The sequence below is a fragment of the Tachypleus tridentatus genome, chromosome 4 (assembly GCF_004210375.1).
Source record: "Tachypleus tridentatus isolate NWPU-2018 chromosome 4, ASM421037v1, whole genome shotgun sequence".
NCBI lineage: Eukaryota > Metazoa > Arthropoda > Merostomata > Xiphosura > Limulidae > Tachypleus > Tachypleus tridentatus.
This window is the reverse complement of record NC_134828.1, coordinates 103852291-103879962: the sequence shown is the minus strand read 5'-3', so window position 1 is coordinate 103879962 and position 27672 is coordinate 103852291. Positions and strand designations below refer to the sequence as shown.

The window sequence follows — 27672 nt, the reverse complement described above, 5'->3', positions numbered from 1 at the left end:
AAAAATTCTTATCTTTAACAAATTGTCATTGTAAAATATCTTCCACTACAGTTTCCACTGGAGACTATTACAAGTTCAGCAAAACCTTTTAAGTTCTCTATTTTCTTTTAATATATACAAGGAAAATTTGAACACACAAACAACGTACAGAAACAATATTTATTCTATTTTCATTCATTTTTTTTATTCTGACTTCACCATGTGTTAAGACATATTCAAAGCATGACACATTCTAATAGCTTTCTTAAAATGTGTACAGTACATTTATGTCAACCATTACGTGCATGTCCTGATTTCTTGATATCAGAATAAAATATAATAGATCTAATATACATGGTTATGTTACTTTAAGAATGAAAATGTTCCCCCTGTAAATGACAAGATAACTTTTAATATTGTGCTATTTTCATTACAGATCAAAATAGGAACAAACTTTACCTTTCAGATTGTTTCAAATAAAGCTTACAAAATCAGAATGTTTAAACATTTATCACATCCATCTTCATACAAGAACTTCAGAGAGTTATTGAAACCTATATGTACAGGAAGGAGAAAAGCTAGCACTATATCCACAATTGATTTTCTAGCAATTATTAACGAAATAAACTCAAACTAGTATTTCACAGACGAGAAGAAAACACCAAAAAGTATCTTTATTTGGAAATAACATAAGAATATTAAAGATAATCTTGTATTTCACTTAGCCACTCCTCTACCATACACACAGTAAGGGTAGTCAGCTAAATGAACTGTAAACTTCACAATCAGCTAGACAACTTTTATTAAAAAGGCAAAATACTACTCAGGTTACAGCAATGAGATATTTTTATGATCTATTAACAAAAGTGATATATATTAAAAACTGTGCTCTACTTTTAACTTACTACACTCATTCCATTATATTTACAAATATCTTTACACTAGTTTTGAAAACTTAGCAATTCCCCTTCACTTTCTCCTTGTTTTATGTGTATTACAGATAAATGTACATTCTACTGCAAAACACATTTATTACAGTATAATAAAAATCTCACAATTAAGGGTTTCAGTGAAAAACAGAGGTTTTATATATGCAGCAAAGAAAACATGTTGTCATATTACAAGGTTTTACCACCAGTTGGCCTTCACACAAAAAATATATTGTAATCAATTGATTTAGCAAAACAACTTGCATGCTACTAAAACTTCTATTGGCAAATAAATTAAAAAATCAACATCAGAAAATGTTTAAAAAATTAATATTCAAAATATTTTTGAATCAAAGTTTTGACTTCTCATTTGAGATAAAAGAAAATCATATCTGTATTAAATTTTGTTCAATATTATTGAAAAGAAGCATACAATAATTGCTTATTGCATTGCAGACAAAGGAAATGTAGAGTCAGAATTTATGTTCTTTCAATCTGATACCCATGAAATTCATAGATTGTACTAATTTGATAACTGAATTAAAGCTTGCTTTGTAGACAAAGGAAATGTAGAGTCAAAATTTATGTTCTTTCAATCTGATACCCATGAAATTCATAGATTGTACTAATTTGATAACTGAATTCAAGCTTGCTTTGTAGACAAAGGAAATGTAGAGTCAAAATTTATGTTCTTTCAATCTGATACCCATGAAATTCATAAAATACAATAAACACTTAACTGAATTCAAACTTGGTTTGTAAACAAAGGAAACATATAGTCAGAATATTTTTTCAATTTCATACCACAAAATTCATGGCATATAATAAACATTTAATAACTGTATATTCCCAATTTATTCCAAAAACTGAAGAAAATAGTTGAAATAAAAATTGCACAAAATTGAAAGTTATGTGGAATTTTTTGGAATATGTTTTAAGTTTGAAATGCATCTAATAAGAAAAATGTATTTGTATATAATATACAAACACACAATTTTTAATATTTTACAAAGTTAATATCCATGCCTAATCATGTGTTGGTAGCACTGTGTAAAATATATACACACTACACTTTCCATATTAATTAAATGACATTCAACATAATATTTACACATAACTACATTAGTTCCTTATTTTTAGTAGCATAATTCATATTTTAATCTCCCACTTCTTGTGCTAGGTAACTGTAGTTGTATATAGAAACTCACATGGTTTAAAGCAATCAGAATGACTATGTGACAGTGATTGTGGTTTAACTATTTATTGGAACCTCTGCCACACGGTTAACATTAACTTCATTCAGGAAATTAGATAATTGTTGTCAAAGTTTAGTGAAATAAAACCTATTTAAGTTACAAAATTATTTACTTTTTTATCTACTACATAATCTAAAAAAAAGAACCAAGTCCTTCTAACAGCTCATCATTTTTGCTTAATGTATAATTAAAAAGTTCACTAATTCACAGTCATTTCCCATGCACCAATGAGGGAATTTTTGTGTTACCAAATTTACTTCATACAATGATTTTCTTCTACAACCACAAAACAAGTCATCATGATTTACTCGCTACTTTAGCGGTGAGCTGTCGCTCTCGTTCCACTTCTTCTTCTCGGAGCTGCTCACGCTGCAAAGCTTCCTTTTGTTTCTGTTCTTGAAGCCTGAGTGCTTGTTTCTAGGAAACAAAAATAGAAGATACACATACAAAGAACTGTATACATCATTCCTCTTTACTATAAAATCTTCATTAGTTTCAATATTTTGTTTGGCTGAGTCATATATATTTTAACCAAATTTTATGGGATTGTTTTAACTTTCTTTCTAGTGGTTCCAACATAGAAAGGCTCTTACTGAATGTACTGGTTGGAAATACATTTGTTACTTTATATCATTACAATCAGTGAATCTTCATTCTCATCATTTATATCAACAGATGAATTTATAATAGGATATAATGCTGGTTTTTAGACACAGCACCTTTATATATAATACAAGCTTCTGTGCTTTGGTGTTGCAATGGTTGGAATTGTGTACATACACGTTTGTGAAGAATCTACTGCTGCTATCTTTGGAAATTTACTGCCACTGGTCTTTGTTTATTGCAGAGCTAATTCTAAAACAAATTTCAAATTTCACTTTCACTACTTAAGTGTACTGATAGTACCAACTCTTACTACAAAATATTTTCCAAGTTTGCTTTTTTCTCATTATTCTACAAAGCATATAGTTACAACACTTGTTAAATACGTCTAATAATGTGAAAGTTATTAAGGGTTACTTTCTTTTCCTTGCAAAAACATGAATTTGAATGAAGCGAAGGTGACAATAGAAGCCTAATTTATTCTTCAATAAAGAAAATTTCAAGTAGAAGGTAAGAATCTTCATTTATAGTTGTATCTGACTTGTTTACTTAAAGAAATAAAGAATGATAAACTTTGTTTCTATTATTTTAAATCCTGAGGAGAAAATGCTGATTGTGTTTAGATTTTCAAGCTTAATAAAGTTTTGTTAAAAAAACCCCAAAAAACACTGTTCTTTGAATTTCTTTTATATTAATGTTGTTTTTCTTTCAAATACATTCCTGACATTTAATGGTATATAAATAAGGCAAAATAACAGAAACACCTGGGCTAATAGTACAATAGCCCACCATCTGCCTTAGTGTTTACTTGAATACACCAAGATATGGATTCATGTAGTTTCTGGAAGACAGTACGATAAATTTTTCCATATTCCTCAAGTGTCCAAGTTTGATGACATTGGAGATTATATCTCATTGCACATCTTAAACCCTTTCACAACAGGCTCGGCATAATACACACAAATTCATCTATACATTTGCACATGTTAAGTATTTCCACTATAACTATTGATATAGCATGAGCACTTTCACAAAATTTGGCAGACTTTTAGCAAAAGTTACAAGTATTTTGTACACAAAAATCAGATTTTTAATAAACAATTTTTACTAAAGATTTGTTTGTGAAAAAAAAAAGTTTTTCATTACTAGTACAAAGTGATTTCATGTTATTCTGTGTCCAAAAAAATCTTGAATATTTGTGTAATCTCTAGAACCTTTTAAATACATTTTAAATGGTTATTTTCAGTAAAACTTCAAATTTTATACTATTTTCTATAACTACATGGGTCTATCACTTGACCAATCTCACACTCACAAACATCACAAACAAGTTAGGAATTAAATATAAATTATCCTTTTTTATATGCTAAAATGACTGTGTATTATAACACAAAAATACAAATGTTTAGTACAAGTAGCTAAAGTTTCATAATGCTATAAATTTACACAAATATTTATTATTTTTTTATTACATTGACTTTCCAGTCATGGCAATCTTATATGACATAAATTGCATTGTTGTTGTGCATGTTCACTCATGCCACATATCCAGTAACATTAGGCTAACCTTTAGTCTTCCCCGTCTTGGCTGTGTTTTAGTGGACTAGTATTTTGTAATATATAGTCACATTTCAATTATACATTATATATATACAGATTATTACTATTTAGAAATAAATTATTACTCTTAATTTTCTTAAAAGGTAGAACAATAAATAAAGAAGTAAAGCAAACAATGACCTTTGAACTTGGTTGTTGCTGGATATAGGTTGCTAAATCTTTTAAAATTTCATACATGGAGGATATTAAACTATTTCTTTTAGGTTTTATACATAGTAGAATAACCAAAAAATTATAAATAACTATACTGATACCAGAATTACACTATAATTTATTAAGCCTAGTAACCAAGATGTATTTACATTTAAAAACAAAAACATGAAACTTTGAGCAGACTAAAGGCACAACCTACTTTCTTGAAATCTTGGTTCGAAAAACTGTAGTAGTCTTTTAATAGATTAAAATGGCTGGAAAAAAACACTAGAGGGACATTCTAAGCTGCTGATTGGTTACTCATGTCATTTATTGAAATAAGCATATATAAGGGACTGTTTCTAATAAAGGAAAGAGATTAAAAGGGTTACCATGTTTGAGTCAATATATAAGCCATATCTAAGCAAAATAAAATGATACAAGGTTCTTATTTTATATTCTAGCTTGGTAATATTGGTAATTTGAGTTCCTAATTTGTACAAAACTATAAACTTAGTATTTTCACATCACAAACATTTAATTTTAAACATGTTGCATTCAACGTACTAACTAAAATCTACATTTAGGTGTGTTCCTTTAATTTTTATTTCTGAGTTAATAAATAAGTTTAAATTATAATCTACAATTTGATTCAAAACTTAGACACAAATTCATAAAATTGTAGTTCAATAAAATTTTTTAACTGAAGCCAACAAACCTGATGACAACTTTTGACCCATGATCTCTTGCAAAAGGGTTAAAGTTGTTCAACTGGAGTAAGATATTGAGATTTTATTGGTCAGTATATAAAGTGTTTTATGCTTCTCAAACAAACCAACTGTGAATGACACATACACAATAAATGGTGCCATGATGAACATGAAAGAGCTCATTTTCACTGGGGTAAAAATACAAAGTAACAGCATTTATTTGATGAAAATGACGTTCAGTTATTCATGAGTTATAATGTCACCATTGCAGGATGTATCTCATACAATGAAACTCGTCTGCACATTAAACAATTCAGCATCGTGTATAAGACAGGTATGGTCAATCGTCTCACGGGATTGTTTCCACATCTTCAGTTTATCGCCTAAACAACACAATATGTAACAGGTTTCAAGAGTTCCAATCATCTAGAATTCAATCTAAGTGTTCTTTGCATCAGTGAAACTGTTTTTGCTAGGATGCAGAAGAAATTGGTGTTTTACACATGGTTTCAAAAACACCACAATTAAAGCTTATTTCTAGTAGTTTCATGGATTATTAACAAAAACTTGTAAGTTAAAGTAAATAAGTGCATGCAATAATATATCAACCACACAGTATATTATAAACAGTGCTGATTAACACCTGCCATGGATTCAACAAAGAAATGGTTAAAATGTTTTCATATTAGTGAAGTGCTCAATAACAATTGTTAAGGTGCAAAATGGAACGAAGTTGACGAAGTTTTTCACCTATCTTAATTTATACCACAATACAATAAGAATCAGGGTAAGGACTATTTAACATATTATTTTAATATCATATATAATTAGTATTTTCTTTAATTTAATGCACTGATTATGTTCATGGTTTCCATCAGTTGCACTACATGCCAATTGGATAGCATGAGCCTCTTAGACACCAGAACTTTTCCCCAGTAATCTTTTGCATTCACAGGTGTTTCTGGGGGATAAACAGAATCATGATTATCTTTGATTTACCAGCCAACTTGTTTTGTGTGCTGGAAGACCCTGATAATTAGGCTTCAACAATGTCTCATCCAACATGTGTGCATTTGATGCCTCCATTTATTACAAAGTTGTTTTAAACCATTATGAAAGTCCCAGCATTCATAATTAGAACTCAGAAAGCATATATTCTATTTAATTAGGATTTCTATAATTTTGTCATTGTTTTAATCACTATTACTACCTTAGATATTCACAATTTGATGCTTTGTAATTTTCTTTATTTTGCTATGCAACTCATAAAATCAAAATTAATAACAATTTGGAACAATATATAGCAGAAAGACTACAGAACTTCAAAATGATGTTCAGTCTATACTGGATTTAATAACTGACTTTAATCTGTTATCAGACGAGTCGAATAAGAAAAGATGGGATATTAAGTAATGGTTTGAAATTTTGTACAATATAACTTGTTTTTAAATCTGACTGATGATTTAACTATTTTTATTTTAATATGAATATAAATTAAATTTCCTGATTCGACATACAGTTGAATGTATAGGCAGGCTACTCAAATATTAATGTTACCTATGTTCTTAACATACATAATTATCATATTATTACTAGATCAGTAGTTTAAAGTTACTTTACTGAAATACATATAATACAACTGAAATAGGTGCACAAACAACTAGGTAACAATGAATTTTATAAGAAAATGGATAAGGTTTCAACGGAATAGTTACAAAATAAAATGAGAATTCTTTGACAGATTGTTTAGGCAGAGTATTCATGATGAAACTTTGTAGAATGGACAGCAACTGCCTGTTGTGGAAACACAAGTGTAGAGGACAACTTGGCAAGAAAACAGTTTATTATTCAAAAGTTTTGAATTATCTAAGTTTTAATCCTATAATTTCAAGAAACATTTAATAAATTTTCATTCTTCATTTTACTCTCATGTGATATGTCTGACCTCCTTATCTACCAACTTCAAATTTTCTAATTTCAACAATAATCTAATAATTAGTTTCCTACTAATTACAAACAAAAATTATACACACTTAAAAACCAAATTCTAAAATGTGGCTTTTCTACATTCTTGATCTGTTGAGATATTAATAAATTGAACAAATTCACCAGAGAAGTCCCTCCCTTGCCCTAAAATTTTAAATACTGTTAGTTACTAAACTTCATGATTGACAAGCATACACATAAATAGGTATAGCAGATTCTTTGAATCATCCTTTCATTTCTGAAGTGATAGAAGAAAGTGGAACTGTTTGATTATGGAGATTAACCTGTTGACCTCCAAGTATTTCAGCTGCTACGCCAACTCCAAACCAAGTTCAAAATACAACTCTAACGATTCTTCATTTTGTAACCTTTCTCATGATGCCATTTTGGATTGAAAATGAAGCAATATGTAAGTAGGTCAATGCATGTATGGTGCTGACATCTAGCGTTGAAGTTAGGTATTACGTAGAACGAAGTAACTCGTCCGTGGCAACGTGTTATCTCGTCTACGGCAATGAAAAGGTTAAATATTCTTGTTCCAAGCACTTAATGAATTTTCTAACCTATTTTCAGTTTAATTAGAAATCTTGATTAATCATAGCAATTTAAAAACAATGTATTATAGGGACTGAAATATCGTTAGAGATTTAAAAATGCACATCTAAAATCTATATGAATTATTTTTGTTGGACACACAAATCTGCGAGACTCAAGAGGCTTACAGAACACCTAAAAACATTTTTGACAAATATAACTAACATATAATAATTGTAAAGTTTTTAACATAGCCTAACAAACTTTATGTAAAAGATCTAAAATGATGCTATTTCAAACATATGTACCATCACACCTCACATCACTTGGTTTTATGTTAGCTCTACAAGAAATACATAGTGACTTTCAGTGTGATTCATTTCTTTTTGCACTCAGTAACTCAACAGAAGTTAGACCAAAATACTTTAATAAAACAAACAAATAAAACTCAACGAAAGCAGTTGTGAGAGAAACGTTAGAAATTTAAGGTATTAATGTATTTAATTTGGTTCTTTATCATCAATATTAGAGTCAGTAGAGGAAGAAAAACATCTTATTTTATTTAATATTTCCCAAGTTTTCATTTCATTGTGCACTGACAATTTGCTATAAATTCTGAATTATAATTATGTTTTGTTTCACAAATATTGAATGTTCCATGTAACATACAAAAATTGATTTTAAATTAAGAAATTAAATAATATATAATATGAAAATTTGAAATCTAATTTATAGTTTGATACCAAATTTAGTGACATAAATGCATAAAACAGTCGTTCAGTACAAGTCAATAAATACAATGACATGGCCTCTGACCTGTGACCTGTTGCAATAGGATTAGAATGTCATACATTTTGATAGTCATGTAATTTGATTATGTAGATGTATCTGTACTTTGTTGCTGAAACAAAGTTTACAACAGAGAAGCACAGATAGCCCCCGTGTAACTTTGTGCAAAGTGCAACATCTGTCTGAAATATAACACACAAAAGCTTAAGGTGAGTTCATGGTTTTCATTCATGCTTAGAAACAGTAAGTTTTATAACGAAACTTTTCCGTATTTTACTAATTTCAATATTTTATTTTGCATACTTTGTTCATTTGGTTAACCTAGTGATAATATTCTATACTATGGAACGTTTTTTATATACTTAGAGTAAAGATTTAATGATAAAATGTAACACTTTGTCTTGGGTCCCAAAATGAGCATGTTTGTTTCAGAATACTTTTTTAAATTTAAAAAATATATTTACCTTTAATTTTGCTGATCTGTCATACAGAGCTGTCATTTCTTTCTTGATGTTTATTAGCTTTGTCTGGTAATGTTTGGTTCTGATCAACTGATAAACAAGGAATACAATTATTTTATTTTTACAAGATTTTACAGTAAGAAATATTTTTACAAGGTTTCTATAACTTATAAAAACATAATCAATAAGTAAACTCAAGTGAAAGTATTCAAGGACAACTGCAAAAGAAACAGCAATAAAAGTTCAAATAGTCTTATAGGAGAAAAATGATTTTTTACTAATTTTACACACTCAATATGCTGTGAAAATAAATTTTCAAAAATACTGTGTAATATCTACAATCTTGTAAAAACTTAATGAACAATTAAGATGCCTAGGTCTCTAATACAAAATAATAACATCAAATTTGTCACAGACTTTCACATCATAAAAATAATTGCATGAGCAATTAAATACTACATTAGTGTAAAATAAATGAAGGCAGTTGCTATAATAAAGTAAAATCTAAAACAAAAAGCAATAATAGAACCTTCTACCACCAGGGTAAAAACAAACAATTTATGTTTCTGAAAAATGTTTTAAAGTTTCCATAATCTGAAGTAGCAGCTCTAAAATTAATTCTTTTTAACAAAAGATGTGTTGAAAAGTTTGAAACTTAAAATGTACAGTTGTTCTCGATTTTGTATTAAAGTGTAGTCCTAGGCTTAACATTGTAAAAAGATAGATAATTCAATAATTATGTGAAAACATCTTGTGTCCAACGAGAAATATGAATCAATTTTTTAAAACAAATTAAATAATTATCAATTAAATAACAGAAACAATTTTAAAGATATAACAGCATATGTAACAATTACAGGTTACCAGCTTGACTGAACAGAGTAAATGATTTTTACACTGTTGTTTTGGCAAAAGTCAAAACAATATACTGCAAAATGGTATGAGAAACTGAGCTTAATTTGAAGTTTATGTTAATCTTACTGGAATATAAATATTCATATACTATATATTTTAATTATGTAGCCATTATACCTCAATTTTTATAATTTTTTTTAGATGATATATCTTAAACTTAACAAATGATCAAGACTGACCAGTTAGTGTTACAATTCCTCATTTCTTCACAATTTAAAGAAAAACATTTTTCCTATGAGTGTAAACTAATTCAAGAACAGCCATTTGTAAAATAGGAATTAAAAGTAATTAAAGAACCAACAGAATTCAACCTGAAATGTTCAGACAGATGGCATCTCCAAAGTATTTGTTTTGTTTTTGAATTTTGCTCAAAGCTACACAAGGGCTATATGCACTAGCTGTCCCTAATTTAGCAGTGTAAGACTAGAGGAAAGGCAGCTAGCCATCATCATCCACCACCAACTCTTCAGCTACTCTTTTACCAATGAATAGTGGGACTGACTGTTACATTATAATGCCCCCATGGCTGAAAGAGCTAGCATGTTTGGTATGATGGGGATTTGAACCCGCGACCCTTGGATTATGAGTTGAATACTTTAACCACTTGGCCATGCTAGGCCCTTTCCAAAGTAACTGAAACAATATTTAAAAGCTTTATATAGCATTATTTATAACTCACTGTTACCAGCACAATCACAGAAATCTTAATAACAAAATAAAAATAATGAACTATAATTTAGCAGTTGGATACAAAAATATGTATCTAGATGTTTTAAATTGTATAAAGTACTTAGATAAAAATGGGTGTTAAAATTGCAATCTATTTTTAAATTGAGAATAAACCCTACTTTTGACCAAATGTTCAATGACAATTTAGGCTTAGCAAATAGTATTTCTTTTACAGTGCTGTACATTTAATATGTTCTATGTAGATATGTAATTATACAGTACAAATGAAAGACTTTTCTCTGCTTTTAAACACTACATTTCTAGTAGCAACTCTAAATACTTAGTGAATGCAATACCATTAACTTGTTTTTTTGACCAGAAACAGTTTTAATGTGTATAAACATCTTTTTTATCAATTCTTTACCTTGTGATTTTAGTGAAGTATTACATTAAAAGCAATTGCTTTATCACAACCATCACTTGAGAAATACAAGGAATTAAAGCTGTAATAAATAAAATCAAAACATACAACTAATATCTTTACCACTATTTGATGTATCATTTTCTAACAAAATTTTCCAATCATCTTGAGACAAATAGTTGCCTATATCAATAACTGTAATAACATAAGTGTAATTTATTAAAGAAATCATGAAACATTTCTTTACATATTCCTTTTAATCTTTTCATAAAAATTACTTCTTCATAAATAAAATTTCAGTTTGCTTTCAATTTACCAACAAATAAAAACCAGATTCACCTATAATAGTAAAACATATATATTTTTTAGGCTAACTTACCACACTTTCCAAGGAATAAGTACTTAAAGCTTCAGAAAATCGAGTGTTTTCCTGTTCAATAGTTTCAATGAGAATATTCTGGTTTTTTCTGAAATACAGATATAGAGTATATTAAAAAAAAAAAAGCTATTGAAGCTTTTATAAAATTGGTGTATTTCTCTTTTAGTTTTTGGACTACTGGCAGAAGTTTGATTCTAACAGCAATTAGACCCTCTTATATGTAAGGAAGAAATCTCAGTCATAAAAGTTTGGGTTTTATACCATTTTTTTTCATCCCAAACTGATACCAAAAAAAAATTCAAATTTATGTCATGTTTACCTAAGATTTTCACATTTTAAAATAAATTATTAAATAATTAGATTCAGATTGTTAAACATCAAATCATTTTATGCTAGATATGATTCAATAAGAGAACAGCATTTCACATCTGTAATTATGAATCACAAGTCAATTTTCTATCATACAACTAAAATTAGTGCAAGTTCTCATGAAATTCATTATTTCACTGCTTTGGATACGGATATACGTCTATCCCAGTAGATCATTTGCCCTGGGTATATATATATATTGGGCATATTCTGTAACTTTTGTTTTAACATCAAGAAATTGAATAAGTAATTGTTTTAAGAAATATGTATGTAATAAAATCAATAACTTTATAACTAATTCAAAAAATTATAATTGTGTAATAATTTACAAATTCTGAAATAAATGCACGATCAGTTATTTTACATAATACATCTTAGAATGTGAGAACAATATCCTCTTCTTCTGCATTCTACTTTAATTAAAAATGTGTTGTATTCTTTCACAAAAGTTTATATAGCTCTCAGTAACAGTATTCAATTAGCAAAAGAATTTATGATTTTTATTCATTTGAACTAGAAATATTTTAAGCGAAATATTTCCTTCTTTCGAACTACAGTATTCAACTTTAAAAAAAATATAATAAACTAGCATTTACATCTTAAGTTTTTATGATTTCCTTAAAGCACTTTCTCGTGCTCTTTTCAGATATATACCGAGACATTAAAAATGCAACGTACATACAGTTAAACAATTTTAATACACTAGGTTAAACAGAAGTTTTGAATGTATATATCATGAAATCATCATGTCTTTGCACTACACAATATTTAAATCTGATTAGAAACTGCACACAGTTTAATCAGGATTTCAATGTCCAGAACATTAATAATAGGTATGTTCTCTATTCGCTGTTAGAAGAGCCTGGATCCTGCATGACATAGATGTCACCAGATTATCAATCTGCTTTTGGGTGATGATGTCCCACTCAGCCAGAAGTGCTGCACATAGTTCAGCAAGAGAGCTGGGGGGCAGGATCCTGATGATAGATGCGCTGATCCAGAGTGTCCCAGAGATGCTCAATGGGATTCATATTGAGCAAACTTGGAGGCCAGTCCAGAACATTCAAATTGTTCTCATTCAAACAATTTGTATACATACTTGCAATGTGCGGACGTGCATTGTCGTGCATGAAGGCGCACTCCAAAGTGTGCCGCAACCCTGGATGGTTTCATCCCTTTCATTAGCATCCCAAAAACTTGATCTCTGCTTTCTTGCATCAGCCGTGGCCTCTTTCTTTGTGGTGAAATTAAACTTTTAAATCCCAGCATTTTATAGGATGAAGGAACAGTGTGTATGCATACAAAAGTTTTTCCATACTAGCATGAAGACTGCAATGAATGTCAGTGTTGGGATAATTTATTATTAACATCAACATTTATTATGTCACAGTTGAGACAAGACATTTTTCACTATAGTAAAGAGAATCAATGAGTGAAAATTTATAACTAGTTGACAAAGACTGGATGTCGAATGTACATGTTTTTAACAATTTTTTAGATAAAACAGAGAACACGAATTCAAAAGAAAATAAGAAGCAATTAATAAGGAATTTTAAGAACAAACATCCGAGTCAGTTCTGTTTCTTAAAAAGGACTTGTTTTAAACAATTTTAAGAAAACTGACAGAAAATATTCAAAGTTGTATTTATTATTTTCAATCAGTCATCAATGTATAAAAAAACCCACAAAATGCTACATGAAAAAAAAACAAGACAATGTTAAAATACAAACCTTTCCTTGCTTGTTTTTTGGCTAAATCATTAGATCTATCTCCCACTGCCTTAAAATCTATTATCCATTCAAAATAAGGAAATTGTGTTTAAAGTAGAAAAAATTTATTGTTATGCCTAACTGTTACCTAGACCGAATGACAATAAAATATATGAAAAACAAAATTATAGCAGGACAGTCTACAATTTCAGCTTCAAAAATAGTTTAATAACAACAAAATTTATGAGGTCTTTGTTATCTCTATCATGCCCAGATCGTTGCACTCCTCCTCAAAGGAAAAAATTACATAATTTAAAAAAGTTTGAATACTAACTGTATATTAGAGGTTTGTTATGATTAAGTTACTAGTAGTATATGTACATGACAATATCTTAATTATTAAACTGTATATCAGAAAGCTGCTATGATTCCATAACTAGTAGTGTATGTATTTGATGTCTTAACCCACCTTTAAGTTGTATATTAGAAAGTTGACATGAATTTAATAACTAGTAGTACATGCATGTGACAATGTCTTAATTGTTAAGCTCTGTATCAAAAGTCGATAAGACTCAATAACAAATAATTCATGCATAGATCAACGTTAACATCTTAAAGATTATAGAACAATTAACCTTCAGGATATAATAAAACTATGACTGAAAAAAAAACGTTGTATAATACTAAACTACATAGTATAGTTATGAATTGTATATCTTTTCTATTATCTTCCAGGAAAACCAATATCAGTTACACCTCAGTCAGATCAGGACATTAAAACCTACGGGGTTCTTTCATTTTATGTTTGAATAACTATTTAAGATGGAACTTCGGTTCAACAAGACAAAAATTCATCAAATATCTGAATAATTAATTTGTGCCTAATGAACAGATTCTTTGTTTTTTGTTACATTACAGCCATGAAAATAACTGTAATCAGAGCAATGTTAATCACAATAATGTGCAAGTTGGCAAAATTTAATCTCTAACTACTTGTCTTTAAATTTAGAATTATATGTACAAGCTTTGGTCTTCTTTGAAAAATGAACACAAACTTTGTAATGGGAAATAGTTCCTGAAATGTATTTGATTCTAATAAATTACAATTGGAAACCACTGAGATTTCAACTGAATCACTTCAAGAAATACAAATGATATTGTACAATAATGTACTTCTGCTAGAATTTCGTTTTTTTACTTCATATAATTTATGTTTTAAAATTTCAAAACAAAAAGCTGTACAAAATACATAACTTTCTTTATAGATATCTCTTACTTAAAGATATATACACATAATTTAACCCCATGAATGGGCTAAAACTCAAAAAGTTACTAAATATATTTAACAGAATACCTTCTTACACATAAGAACACCAGCAGTTAAAAATTAAGTGTACATAAAAGAAAAAACAAAGCACATTTTTTATTTACATACAACAACAATCTTTTTGTAAAAAGACTTTAAATACTTACGACAATTCTGTGAGATCGCTTGCCACTTTTTGTAAATCCAATAAATACAGTGACAGAAGACCTTGACTAAGTCTTTCTACAACTTCCTTCTTCAATGCTGATTTTGGAAGACCTTACCAAAGAAAGATACTGTGCTGGTTTAACTTTTAAAAAGTGGGAACATCCATCATATTTTATATAAAATTAATAAACAGTGTTATTTTCTATTAGTTATTTTATAAATAAATTTAAGAAATATGCTATGATTTATGTTCTAAGTGACATCAGCCAGAAAAATAAACCAGTACAAAAATACAGAAATCTATAAGAAAATAATTTGCAGTATAAATATTTTAAATATGAAATTGCATATGAATGACTTTAATTAACTTACCCGACTTGGAAACATACATGCAGGTAAATGTTTTTAATATGTGCAATTACTGTTAAATTTATATTTGTTCTTTTGCCAAAACTGAGACAAAACCAATTGATACTTGGGAATTTTTAGAACTATATTTTCTGCACAAAAATAAATGATTAATTTCTAATATCTAAATGTATGATCACTTGTGAAATTGGTTCTAGATATTCAAGACATTAGGCTAAAAGTTGTTTCATTCAGCTCATCTCCCTAAAGCAATGATAAGTAGGCAAACAATGATTTATAAGCATAAAGGAAAGTTTTATCGATGGTAGAATATACCAATGCTCTACCATCTATAAAACTTTTCCTTATGCTGATAAATCATTGTTTGGTTACCTACTATTATATTAGCATAACATACTTCGTTACTCAGTATCCCTATACCAGTGTTTAAATTTTCAATAAATATGCATTCTTAAGAAGCAATTATTTTGAGGCAGACATTTTCTTTTACATTTCAACTGTAAATTATATAAAATTACCCTACATTTTTCACATTACTAACACAACTAGGCTTACTTGATCGTAATATTATAAATTAATTCAATCCAAAGTTGACTATAGCTGTGTTATCAAGTGTTTGATATAAGTATGTGAGTAAAATGGAAGCTTTCTCAAATCTACTGTTTGAAGTTTTAAACAGTAGGAATAACTAGATCATAAACAAAATTCCAGTAGTTTAACTGTCTGCACTGAAATATGTTATAATTGAGAAACACTTCATGATTGCAGTAGTTATCACAATAATAACAGATGTAGCAATTGCATCAAAGGTGGCCATTATATTATTGTTACCATTACTGTAGAAATTATATGAACAAACTAGTTTTATGTTTCTTACGAAACATTTAGCATTTTGGCAGAAGTTTCAAAGGTTGGCAAAATATTTAGCATTGTAAAATACAGAATTACTGACATAAAGTAGTATGGCAAAGGTATGAAAGGCATAAGTTTTGTGTCAGTATTCTACCCACCATATTAATCCTTCTGCTAACACTTTCATACCTACAGTCAGTCTCAACTAACAAATCAGAAAGCAATACTGCTATTTTTAGGTATTGTAATTTATCTCAAACGAGTCTCCGATTTATTATATTATGTAGATTACATATTATGATTTCAAATAGCTGGAAATTTTAATTTTAATTTAGAAATTACTTGAATGTTAATATGTAACAAATGTATGATATTTGCTCAGTCTCAATCCATTTACACTTCCAATACAAGTGAAGAGGGACAAATCTTCATGTTGTCAGTCACAGATGGAAGTCCATTGTTGTTGCTTTTCATCTTTATATCAGCCTTTAATGTTATTTAATGAGATTCATTTTTATAGCTCTGTATTTACTAATGATTCATTAAAAAAATCACGTTGGGTTAAATAAAGTTTAAAGATTATTTATCTTTGAACTTCACCACCTACATAATTCTTAATGAAAGTTAATTTTTTCAACAATATCCAGCCACTTTCACAATATTCACCTTTTTTTTTAACCACACACAATCTACCAATTAAATCCTTGAATCTCCAGTTATTAATGAGAGTAACCAATCTATACTCAAAGTAAGTTAGAAAAACTGTTTTCCCACCAATAACATAATTTAACTGTGAGAATGAATTCTGGTTTTTCGTCTTTCTTTTGTTAAAACCTTTAGGCTTCACCATTTCTACCTTCTTCTCACTGCCCCTCACTGATGAATAGCTGGCTTTGTTTCTGTAACATGGATTTACTTACGGTTATGTTGAAAATTTTATTTCAGAATTAGATTAGCAAAATTACTTCTAGTTGATATGTAGTATTCTGCTATACAGCAAATACTTTAAAGTATGACTTTCTGACTACCAGCAAAGAGTAGATTACCAGAGGCACATATCAGATCATGAAGAGTGAAATATGCGACCCTACAAGGTCTCTTTATGACATTATCACTACCTACATGTGCAAGCTATACACTGGAAGACTATCTCAAGATCTCTGGTATGGGTATTAAAACTTTTATTAAAATAGAGAATAACATTTCAACCTTCTTAGGTCATCTTCAGGTTAACAAAGAGATGCATTTTACTTTAAGTGGGTTTCTCGTCATCACAAAACTGGAAGACTGTAAAAGCTGTGAAAGAAGTAAGACCATGCATTTAGATCACACTGAGAAATGAAATGTAGGGAGAGCAGTTGACCCTGATTGAACTAATCCTTCTGTTTACAAAGAAGTGGAAACTATACCAAAAACACAGTGCAACATCCAGTCAACATACCTCTACCACAAAAGCAAAACTAATTGCCAGTTTCAGTAGTCAAATTTTGTTCAACATCTCTATGGGAAGAATTAGGATTTGATGAAAAATGCAGCCCATAATATTCCTCAGAGATGACTGAAGATGAGGTCATTTTGACTGTACAAGTCCTTCTCACTTGGACCAAACAAAGAACTGATGAAGCTACCTTTTTAACTATGGGAGATTTGTACATTGATAAAGCCATGACAGTTATGGATGGCAACCTATCTCGGACAAGTCACTGATTTAATATGTTATGTATTATGATTTCAAATAGCTATAAATTTTAATTTTAATTTCGTAGTTAATTAAATGTTGACATGTATTAAGTTTATGATATTTACAAACAACACAATTTTTTTCTTAACACAAATATATTTTAATATACAAATAATTCAATTGATAATGGTTATTACTAATAACTAATGGTTTATATGCAGGAGTTTTACAAACAACACTCAGTTTTCTATCTGGTCTGAAACTGAATACTTTGTTGATGGTTCATGAAGTGCATATTACTTTTATGTTGATAAACAGATTCACTTCACTTGGCGGGAATGCTAGCTAGATCTGTTGTTTGGAAGCGAGTTTTTTTCCAGCAAAAATACCTAATGTCATAACAAAAATACTAACATCTAAGGTTAATTCACTGAAATTTGGAAAGTTCAAAATCTATAAACATTCTATTGTCTCCCCATGTCTTGCAGTAGCTACCTTTTGTACTCATTAGGCAAAATTCTTGAAAATTCACTTGGCAACAATATTCAAAGATACATTAGTATGTCTGTAAACATATTGTTGATTCTTACACTCAAGAACCTACTACAAATTTAGAGAACAGATGCGACTTGTGCAATACACATTTAACAATATATACTACATGCATTACATTGAAAAAGATATTAAAAATAAATGTATAACAGTAAATCTGTTACACTATACACTACTTGTTCAGAGCATCAACAAGGCCATTCCTGAAAAGAAACTACAAGATATATGTGCATCATAAATCTCAATACATATTTAAAATATATTCAAATGAATCTATTTCTAATAAGAAAGGTTTTATATCTTTACCATGTTTTATCCTGTATTCAGTTGACAGAGCTTTGGTTTCTAAATTACTGTGAGTCAAGAGCTCTTGACTCATCCCCTGACCTGGGCAGATTTTTTAACATGGTTGCTTTGAAATTGTGCAGAATTATAATGAATTGAAAATTTATTGCTCATGAAACTAAGAACTTTGTTACAAGACATGTATATGCTTGAGTCTAGACCTATGTGGACATGTAGATATTGTGTGTTTTCTTCTGCAATAACAGTGTGTGTGTGTGTGTGTGTTTTGTTACAGCAAAGCCAAATTGAGCTATCTGCTGTGTCCACTGAGGTGAAGCAAACCTCTAATTTTAACACTGTAAATCTGAAGACTTACTGCTGTTCCACTAAGGGACTTTTTTTTAACTAACAGAAGGAAAACAAAGCAACATCTAAGTTGATAATTAATAATTTAACCAAAGGAAGTACATTTATAACCTTTTTCTTCTTTTAATTTTTCTTCAACTTCAGGACTGGCATCATTTTCCTTCTCCATGCTATTATCTTTAACACAGTTGTCTCCTTTGACCAAGAGTTCTTTCATGGTCTCTCTGTTGTTTTCAATAACTGCTGAGTTGCTTTCAGGAGTCACAGTTTCCATTCTACAGTGAAACATATTATTACTTTTAAAGTTTAATAAGTTGCATGGTGGAAAAATAACTGTGCATATCTAATTCATAAAAATATTCACTTTAAAACTATTTGCAAGGTAGCAAAAAGTATCAATTAACCAATAATTTGCACATACATTTACATATGTTTTCTTATCAAAAGTACCTATATATGTTCCAAAACCTCAGCTAGAATGATGACCACTGAAAGGTTGTGACCTATACTCTTCAGTTATCTCATCCACAAAAGGTTTTATCATCATAAAGACTTGCACTCTAGATGGCCAATTGCAAGACAACTACAATATTATTACTGTCAAATCTTCGGTCATAGGAACCTTGTGGTGGATATGATAACAGGAAATTGACTTGTTGACTAAAAACACTGTCATGGCCAAAGAAATAAAATGATTTAAGATTGTTGTACACATGAACATTTAGATGCACCATACACTTCATAGACTTTGACCTCAACCACAATTCTCCACCATAATTTTTCACTACTGATACATCACATGCATAGTAGAACCATGTACCCACCTATCTAGCCACAGACTTCTTAAAAGCTGAATGAAATTCCACAAAATTTGCAACTACACTGAGGTTCAGTACTGATGAAGGATACAGTGGCTAATAATGACTTTCCAAGTGTTAAAAATAGTACTGAGAGGGCCAGTATTAGTGGATTTAACTATAATGAGCATGTTCTATTAAGTAACAAATTTCAGTTTTTAGCTTGTGCAGATGATAAACTACAGGAGAGAAGGATAACAAAAAGGACAGATAGGAAAGGAAATGAAAAACATAATGTTATTGTTCAAGGTTATTCTTTAGTATGACAGGTGGAAAATACAGTCTGTGAGATTAATAAGTAGAAAATAACCAAACTATGCTATCCAGAGGCAGAGATGGAGGATATAACTGAGAGAACAAATAATATAGTAAAGGATACTAGCAATGATATGGTCTTTACAGCATACACAGAGGTTAATGGTGTAGGAAAAGATAGACCACAGGATAAAGGCATTTAAAAAAAAGAACCATGGGTAACTTAATTCTGTCAGGGATATTATAAAAACTTAAATGTTGGGATGAAATTATAAGTCAGTTACTAGACATGACTACTAGGTTTAAGTTAATGTTTAAGGACAAGCTAGATGGCTAGTTGGACTTATGGGATCAGTTAAGTTGTAAAATATTGCTTTTTACTGAATGGGTGGTTTTAACATTTAAATAGTGTGGGGGCTAGCTTGCTTGCAAAAAAATATTAATTCAACTGTAAGGGTAACTTTAAATTACGACTATACAGCAGTGAGAACTAGGATAAAAAAAGATAAAGAAAAAAGCATAGTGTAGAAATAAAGAACAAAGATAATTTTAATGGTAGACGAAACTGTTACTATTCGAATGCTAGATGTGTAAGAAATAAGATGGATGATGATAGAGAGCTGGATGGAACAGGGGACCTTGATATAATGGAAATAAATATCTGAAACATGGTTAAACAGACAAGTTTGATTACAGGAATTTCTTTAAAATACAAGGTTGAATTTACTACAGATCACATCACCATATGAAACAAAAGTTAATGTAAAACTTTATAGTGAGATGAAGAATTCAGCTATAATTAATGTTTTATTTATAATATATTAGGGACAATGAGGCCCTACTGGGCTGTCTATGCTGTCCTATCCTCTAAACTAAAACTACTAAAAGAAAAGAAAATTTTCAAAGCCAGGTCTTAACATTCACATATTTATCGAGTCTTCCTGTACACTCACTTAAATTTACTGCCTTTACTACATCCAAAGGCAGCCCATTCCAAAGAAAAACTACCCTGTTAGAAAAATAAAACTATCTTCGTTTAAGATAGCTCCTAACTTGCCCAAATTTATATTTTTGTCTCCTAGCCTCACCATTAAATATGAATCAAGATTATACATCAACATTGTCAGTTTCCTTAGCAATCTCAAACATCTCAATCAGATCTCCTAAAACTACTCTTTTTTTCCCAAGAGAAAATAATTTCAGAGATCTTAACCTCTGTGACCTCTAATATCACCTAAATAAATTTCAAGTTTTTTCAGAACAGTTTTATATTTTATGCTGTTTTCTATACTCTAACTCAATCCAAGGTTTTTCAGTTTGACTGACCTCATAACCAACGTAAAAAGTATGAAAACTAAATTACCATTTCTTAGAATTTTGACTTATTCTTAGAAATAGTCCAAACCTATTTCTAGAGCAGCAGTATCTTATCATCCCAGTAGCCCTCCTCTGAACCCTTTTCAACAATTTAGTGTCCTTCATATGGTAAGAAGCCCAAGACTGAACAGAATATTCTAAGTGTGATATAGTGAAATTATAACCTCTTTAGATTTTTATTCATTATTTCTGTAGATACATCCTAAAGTTCTTTTGCCTTTCCACTAGCAACAACACACTGCTTGAATGACTTAAGAGACTGAAACTACTACACCAACATCCATTTTCATCCATAACACTGTTAAGATTATTCCCATTCAAATTATACTTAATTCAATTTATGATGGCCCCCATACATTATTTTGCATTTATTATAATTAAAATCCATCTGCCATTGATTCACTCAAGTCATTAAATGGTCTAAACCTTTTTTCTACAGTGGTAGTATCTTATTCACAGCCAGAAACACCAAAGATCTTAATATCATCAGCAACTTCAAACAGTTCTTATGACTATTCCTTTATCTATGTCACTGATGCAAATTTAAGAAAAACAAAGGTCTTAAGATTGAGCCCTGAGGTGCCTCACTTGTGACCAGGTTGACTGAATTACAATTGCAACAAACCCCTGCTTTCATCCATCTAGTCAGTTTTTCTATTCAATTTAACCAACTTATTCTCCATATCTATAGAAATCATTTTTTTCACAAGCCTTTCATGTGGCATCTTGTCGAATGCTTTCTGAAAATCCATATGCCATGCACATAAGCATTAATGTTTTCAAAGAATGTTAAAAGCATTGTAATGCAAAATTTTCCATTAGTGAAACCATGGTGACTGTGTAACAAAATTCATACTTTTATCAGATTTTCCAAAGTTTTTCCACATCTGATTTAAGACTAATGTGTCTATAATTACTGGAGCAATTTCTACCACCTCCCATTAAAAGAAAAGTAACATTAGCCAACTTCCAACCCTCTGCCACTATTCATCCTTTCTTCTTCATGATTTATCTCTAGCATTTCCCAAATTACATGCTTAAAATTAAAATTACTCATTATTATCAACTTTATTATTATTATTAATCTCACTCCATATATAAGGTTTTTCATTAATTCCATCAGTATTATCTAGTGGTCTGTAACAAGTTTCCCCTAATCCATGATGACAAGAGAACCTGACAATGACTAAAGAAAGTCAAAATGTTGTTTGCTCCTCTACATAAAGAAGTTTCTAAACCCATACCAGCCATTTTTACATATGTAAATTTCCACTAAAGCCTTTGTATCCAGAAACAGAAATCCAAATGGATTCAATCTCCTTGCTTTTATCTTTGATATTCTCAACTTCAACAGGATGTAAATCACATTTTATACATAAAACACACCTCCCTCCTTCTTTAATACTCATATCCCTATTAAATAACCTATAATCCTGTATTTCAAAGAAATTTCTGTCATCAAAACTATTTACATTTAGCCACATTTTCTATTCCTATTGTATCAAAATTCTTCATTTCTACTAGTGCTCTAAACTGATCTATTCTTCATACCTCTAGTATTACCATAGTAACAATTAAGCCTATCCTTAGAACTACTTCTGTACTTCATATGTTAAACTTTTCTCCACATTCAATTTATTTTAGCCCTCCCCACTGTCTAGTCCTAATTAAGATAGACTGTAACTTCAGGCATATAGATTGCAAAATGACAGAATGAAGTCATGAGGGAGATATGTTTTTAGAAACTATTCAAGATAGTTTTATTTCCAAATTGGTTAGAAAACCTTCCAGAAACAATGCTATTTTAGATTTCTGGTTAACCTCTAATAAAGAATTAATTGACAGGGTGAAGATTGAAGAATATTTGGGTGCAAGTGACCATTTCCCACTTAGATGTGTTGTTTTGCTACATATGGAGAAAGTGAATAACAGGCAAGATTTTTGTTTCCAAAGTTCAAAACAAAACTCTGAAGGGATAAGACAAGAATTATTTACTCTTAGTTAGGCAACTTACTTGACTAGAAATGTCAATCAAATGTTGAAATATTTTTGAAATAAATTCTTATGTATTCAAAAAGATATGTTTTTCATGAAAAAAGAAAGAATGACTACATGTAAGAAGACCAACTGGGACCACAAAGTATATAAAGGATATAATTAAAGAAAAGCATTATGAATACAAGTTTAGACTGGATGCAATAATAGCAGATTTGAAAGATAACGTAAAGTAAAAAAGAGCAGGTGAAACAAGAAATAAGAATTTATTTAAATACATTAAGGGTAAGAAAAAATTATATGATGGAGGGGTAGAACATTTGAGGGATGATACAAAGCTAATAACTGATAATTATGAATTGTTAAATTCCAGTTCTTCAAGTTTTTACTGTCAAAGATTTGAATGATTTTCATCATCCTGGACAGTTGCAAATCACATTAAATCTGAGCAGGTTAAGAAAGAATTGGGAAGTTTAAAGAAAGACAAAGGCCCTGGACAAGATAATATTTAACCAAGAGTTTTGAAGGAGGTTAAGGACTGGATACATGAACCACTTGCTACTATTCTTTTAACAATTCCTTAAAGATAAGTTAGTTAATGCTGCTCAACTTTTCAGGGAAGGCAATAAAAGTTTTCAGCGTAATTATAGGCCTATTAGTCTTACTTCAGCTATGGGAAATGTTTTTGAAAATCTGATGAAAGAAGTTTTGGGAAATCATTTAACAAAGCTCAAATTTTTTTTTGGAGGTAATCACTATGATTTCAATATGGGAAAACCTTGTATCACTAATGTTTTGACATTTCCTGGTTACATAGATGAGCATATGGGTATGGACTTAGAGTATCTGGATGAAGTCTCAAATAAAAGGTCAATTTGCAATTAATGTCAGGAATGGGATATCTCAAAGTTAGATGTCAGGATCTTTGCTCTTTCTGATTTATACCAAAGGCATAGATGAAGTAATAAGCAACAAATTATTTAAATTTACTGGTGGATATTAAAGTTTTAGTATTGCTGGTGCTTTATAAATGGTTTGAATTATTTGGCAAGTTAAGTAAATACTTTGCATGTGGATTTTGATTATAATAAATGCAGTATAATACATGTGGAGTATTGCACTTTAACTTATGGGAATAATTTTGATGGGAATAACCTTAACAGTACTATGGAAGTAAAAAGATCTTGGTTTTGTGGATGAACAGTGTCTTAAAACTATTCAAGTAATGTGCTGTTGCTAAAATATGATTTTAGTTTATATCGACAAACATGGTGAATATAAGTTACAACAGTTGTAAAGTTATTGCATCAGTGACTGGTTAAAACACATTTGAAGTAATGAGTTTAGTCTTAGGCTCCTGACCTTAAAAAGGATATTGAGTTGTTGGGTACTAGAATGACACCTGGTAATAAAAGGTTGTCATACAAAGGATGTTTAAGATTGAAAAAGGAATTAAAATGTTGATTCATCATTTTTTTTCAATTAATTAATAGTAAGAATGGTATGACTGGGAACTGCAAGTATACATTTTGGCAGAAGAGGAGTCATCTCCAGCTGAAACAGTTTTATTATATTTGTATAACAGGATGGTTGACCTTTGCAATGGGCTGTCTTTGTTGTGAAACCATGTTTCATATTTTCATAATTTATAAAGATTTTGCCAGATCAACATAAAAATGTCCACAATGGCCATTTATTCAACTCTGATCACCTTAAAAAAAACACCAAATGCTTTTTTATACTTCTGTCTACATACATGGCACAAAATCATTGTGAACTCATGGCAACATTTTTATTTATTTAAAAAAAAAATTAAAAAGCCATAGATAAATAACACTTTTTGTTATGTGTGCATTAGAAGAGTGAATAATGTATGAAATTAGTTAGGAAACAGTGACATTTTATAAAACACCTTGTCTAGGTACTTCTGTGGTGGTCCAAAAACATTTAGTTTAGAAAATTGAAAAGCCATAAACAACTAACATTTCGGAATAGGTGCGCCTTACAGAATGAGTAATGATGTGAGATTGGCTTGGAGATGGACAGACATATTTTAGCACCCAGTCTAGGTAATTTTATGTTGGTCCAGCAACATTTTCATTTATAAAAGAAACTAAAATTTGTTATAATTGTTACTTTTGCTACCATGTCATGTATGGAGAAAAAATTTGATGTTATTTTTAAGTTGATCAGAATTGTTTTTGTGGCATGTCTGGCAATTTTCCTGGTCTGGATTTCATTCATTCCTATTTAAGGGAAACCAAATACTGCTGGAAATGTAATTTCAATTTCATACACCTTAAGTATTAATATCCTGAAGACCTAAAGTTATGACTGTAAGGGGTCGTTGGTAAGTTATAATTTGGTGGTCATGGCTGTAAAATGTTGCCACTGTTGAGATACAGAAAATTTTAGGGTCAAGTTTTAAATTTTATGCTAATTTTCAGTTCTGAGGACCTTTTAAAAATTTAACCAAACACTAAACATAATGAATAAATGCATGATTTAAACACGATAATTCTTCTAGCATACATTAAAAAAATTAATAAAATCGCTAGTTTAAAACCTATGCCACCTCCGAAGGGAACCTTGTATTTGCTAAAATGGAATTCCAGCTTTTTGGAAAATGTTGTACAGATGGCTAAAATCAGTTTATTGTTGTGATGCTTTAAATTTAAGCATTTAAAGTTAATGTACTTGTAACTCTGCATTTCACTTTAAGAGTAATGAGAAACAGATCAGAAATAAGGAGAGAGAGAAAAAAAGGATTGAATTTACAATTACTGCATCAAACACCACAGAACTTACATATATATATATATTTAACTTTAAGTAATACAAAATATCAAACGAATGCAACACTTACTTGCAGAACTTTTTTTTTCTATTTTCACATGACTAAATTCCACAATTCATCTCGCCACCTCATCTGAACATGTTTGATCTCGTGGCTCCCTCTTTATTGCGCCATTTTTGTCTTTAACGTTTTCATTGTGAACAACCTTTATATTTAACTGATGATTATACTAGAATTGGCAGTTAAATGCGAACAAATTCAACTAGTTAAGATACCGAATAATGTTCGTGCTTATTACCAATCTGAAAGCTTCTGGAGTTAAGAAGTAAATGAGAAGAATCTTCTGATTTCTTGAAGTTCAAATATTTTAGTTGGTGCTTATGCAGCTGAAAGAAAAGAACTATGAAAACTTCAAATTTTCCACTTGTTAATGTAAATTAATTAACCAATATATAGTTTCTACAAAGTTTAACGTTTTGTGTTGACGACTTCAGAGATAAAATATTTGGAAGGTGTCTAACAGTCTCTGTCTTAGAATAAGGCTTCGAAAGAGATGACACCTCGTAAGAATGTTTCAAACTTCAACTCTTAAGAAATCTTTAGTCATTTTAGTTAAAAATTCAAGAAAAGTGGTTGCATTGCGTTCAGATTTTGGTTCTATACCTCAGAAAAGATACTACTGAATCATTCGAAAGGGCTTAAGGAACAGACAGATTAAGATTTCTAGAATTTTCTTTTGAAAAAGGAAGGGATAGAGGATATCTGATCGTGATGTATAAGACCGTTAAGGGAATTGATAGTTCTAATACATTGTCTTTTTTTTCATACTTAGTGGTGAGAATGGTATGGTTAGAAGAACAAATATAAATATTGACAGGGTGGGAGTCATCTTTAGCTAAGACAGTTTTATTTTTCCAACAGAGTAGGTGATCATTGAAAGGAATTTAAGAAAGAGCTTGATATATATATACGAGCGAATTATAACAACTATGTAATTTAGATTATTAGATGTGACAGCTTAGATGGACTAACAGATCCTTCATTGTCCTTGAATATAATGTTTTGTCAGATTGGCTCTTCATTATAAACTTACATTTATAGATTGTCATACTAGGTTTATAATAATGAACGTGCGAAGCGCGGCAAAAGGATTTGTTTCTTTTGGAAACTAGTCAAGGTTTCTTTGTTTTGTTTATGACAAATCTACTAAAGCTATCTGTTGTTGTCGACAAATTTTGAGCTGCCAGCTAGAAAGAAAATAACCGTTTGGCAGAACCCACTGCCAACACTTCTCTGACCAATGGATGAAGGACAAGCATGTTTGATGCCAACTTATATTCTCGAGACTTG

The 27672-nt window shown here is 30.0% G+C and overlaps 1 protein-coding gene across 2 annotated transcripts; it reads right to left on the bottom strand.

The window, feature by feature from the left end:
* Nucleotides 1-145: 145 nt before the first annotated feature.
* Nucleotides 146-26548, bottom strand: Pldn (biogenesis of lysosomal organelles complex 1 subunit pallidin). 2 transcript variants are annotated; one of them, XM_076500293.1, is made up of 6 exons: nt 26392-26548; nt 19144-19316; nt 14936-15047; nt 11384-11471; nt 9003-9089; nt 146-2581 (listed from the first exon to the last, which is right to left on the bottom strand). In XM_076500293.1, the coding sequence occupies exons 2-6, from the start codon at nt 19313-19315 to the stop codon at nt 2462-2464; spliced, it is 579 nt and encodes a 192-aa protein (XP_076356408.1). In that variant the 5' UTR covers nt 19316; nt 26392-26548; the 3' UTR covers nt 146-2461. The 2 variants fall into 2 exon arrangements, with proteins under 2 accessions (XP_076356408.1, XP_076356409.1); XM_076500294.1 differs by having other exon boundaries at nt 19153-19316.
* Nucleotides 26549-27672: the final 1124 nt, after the last annotated feature.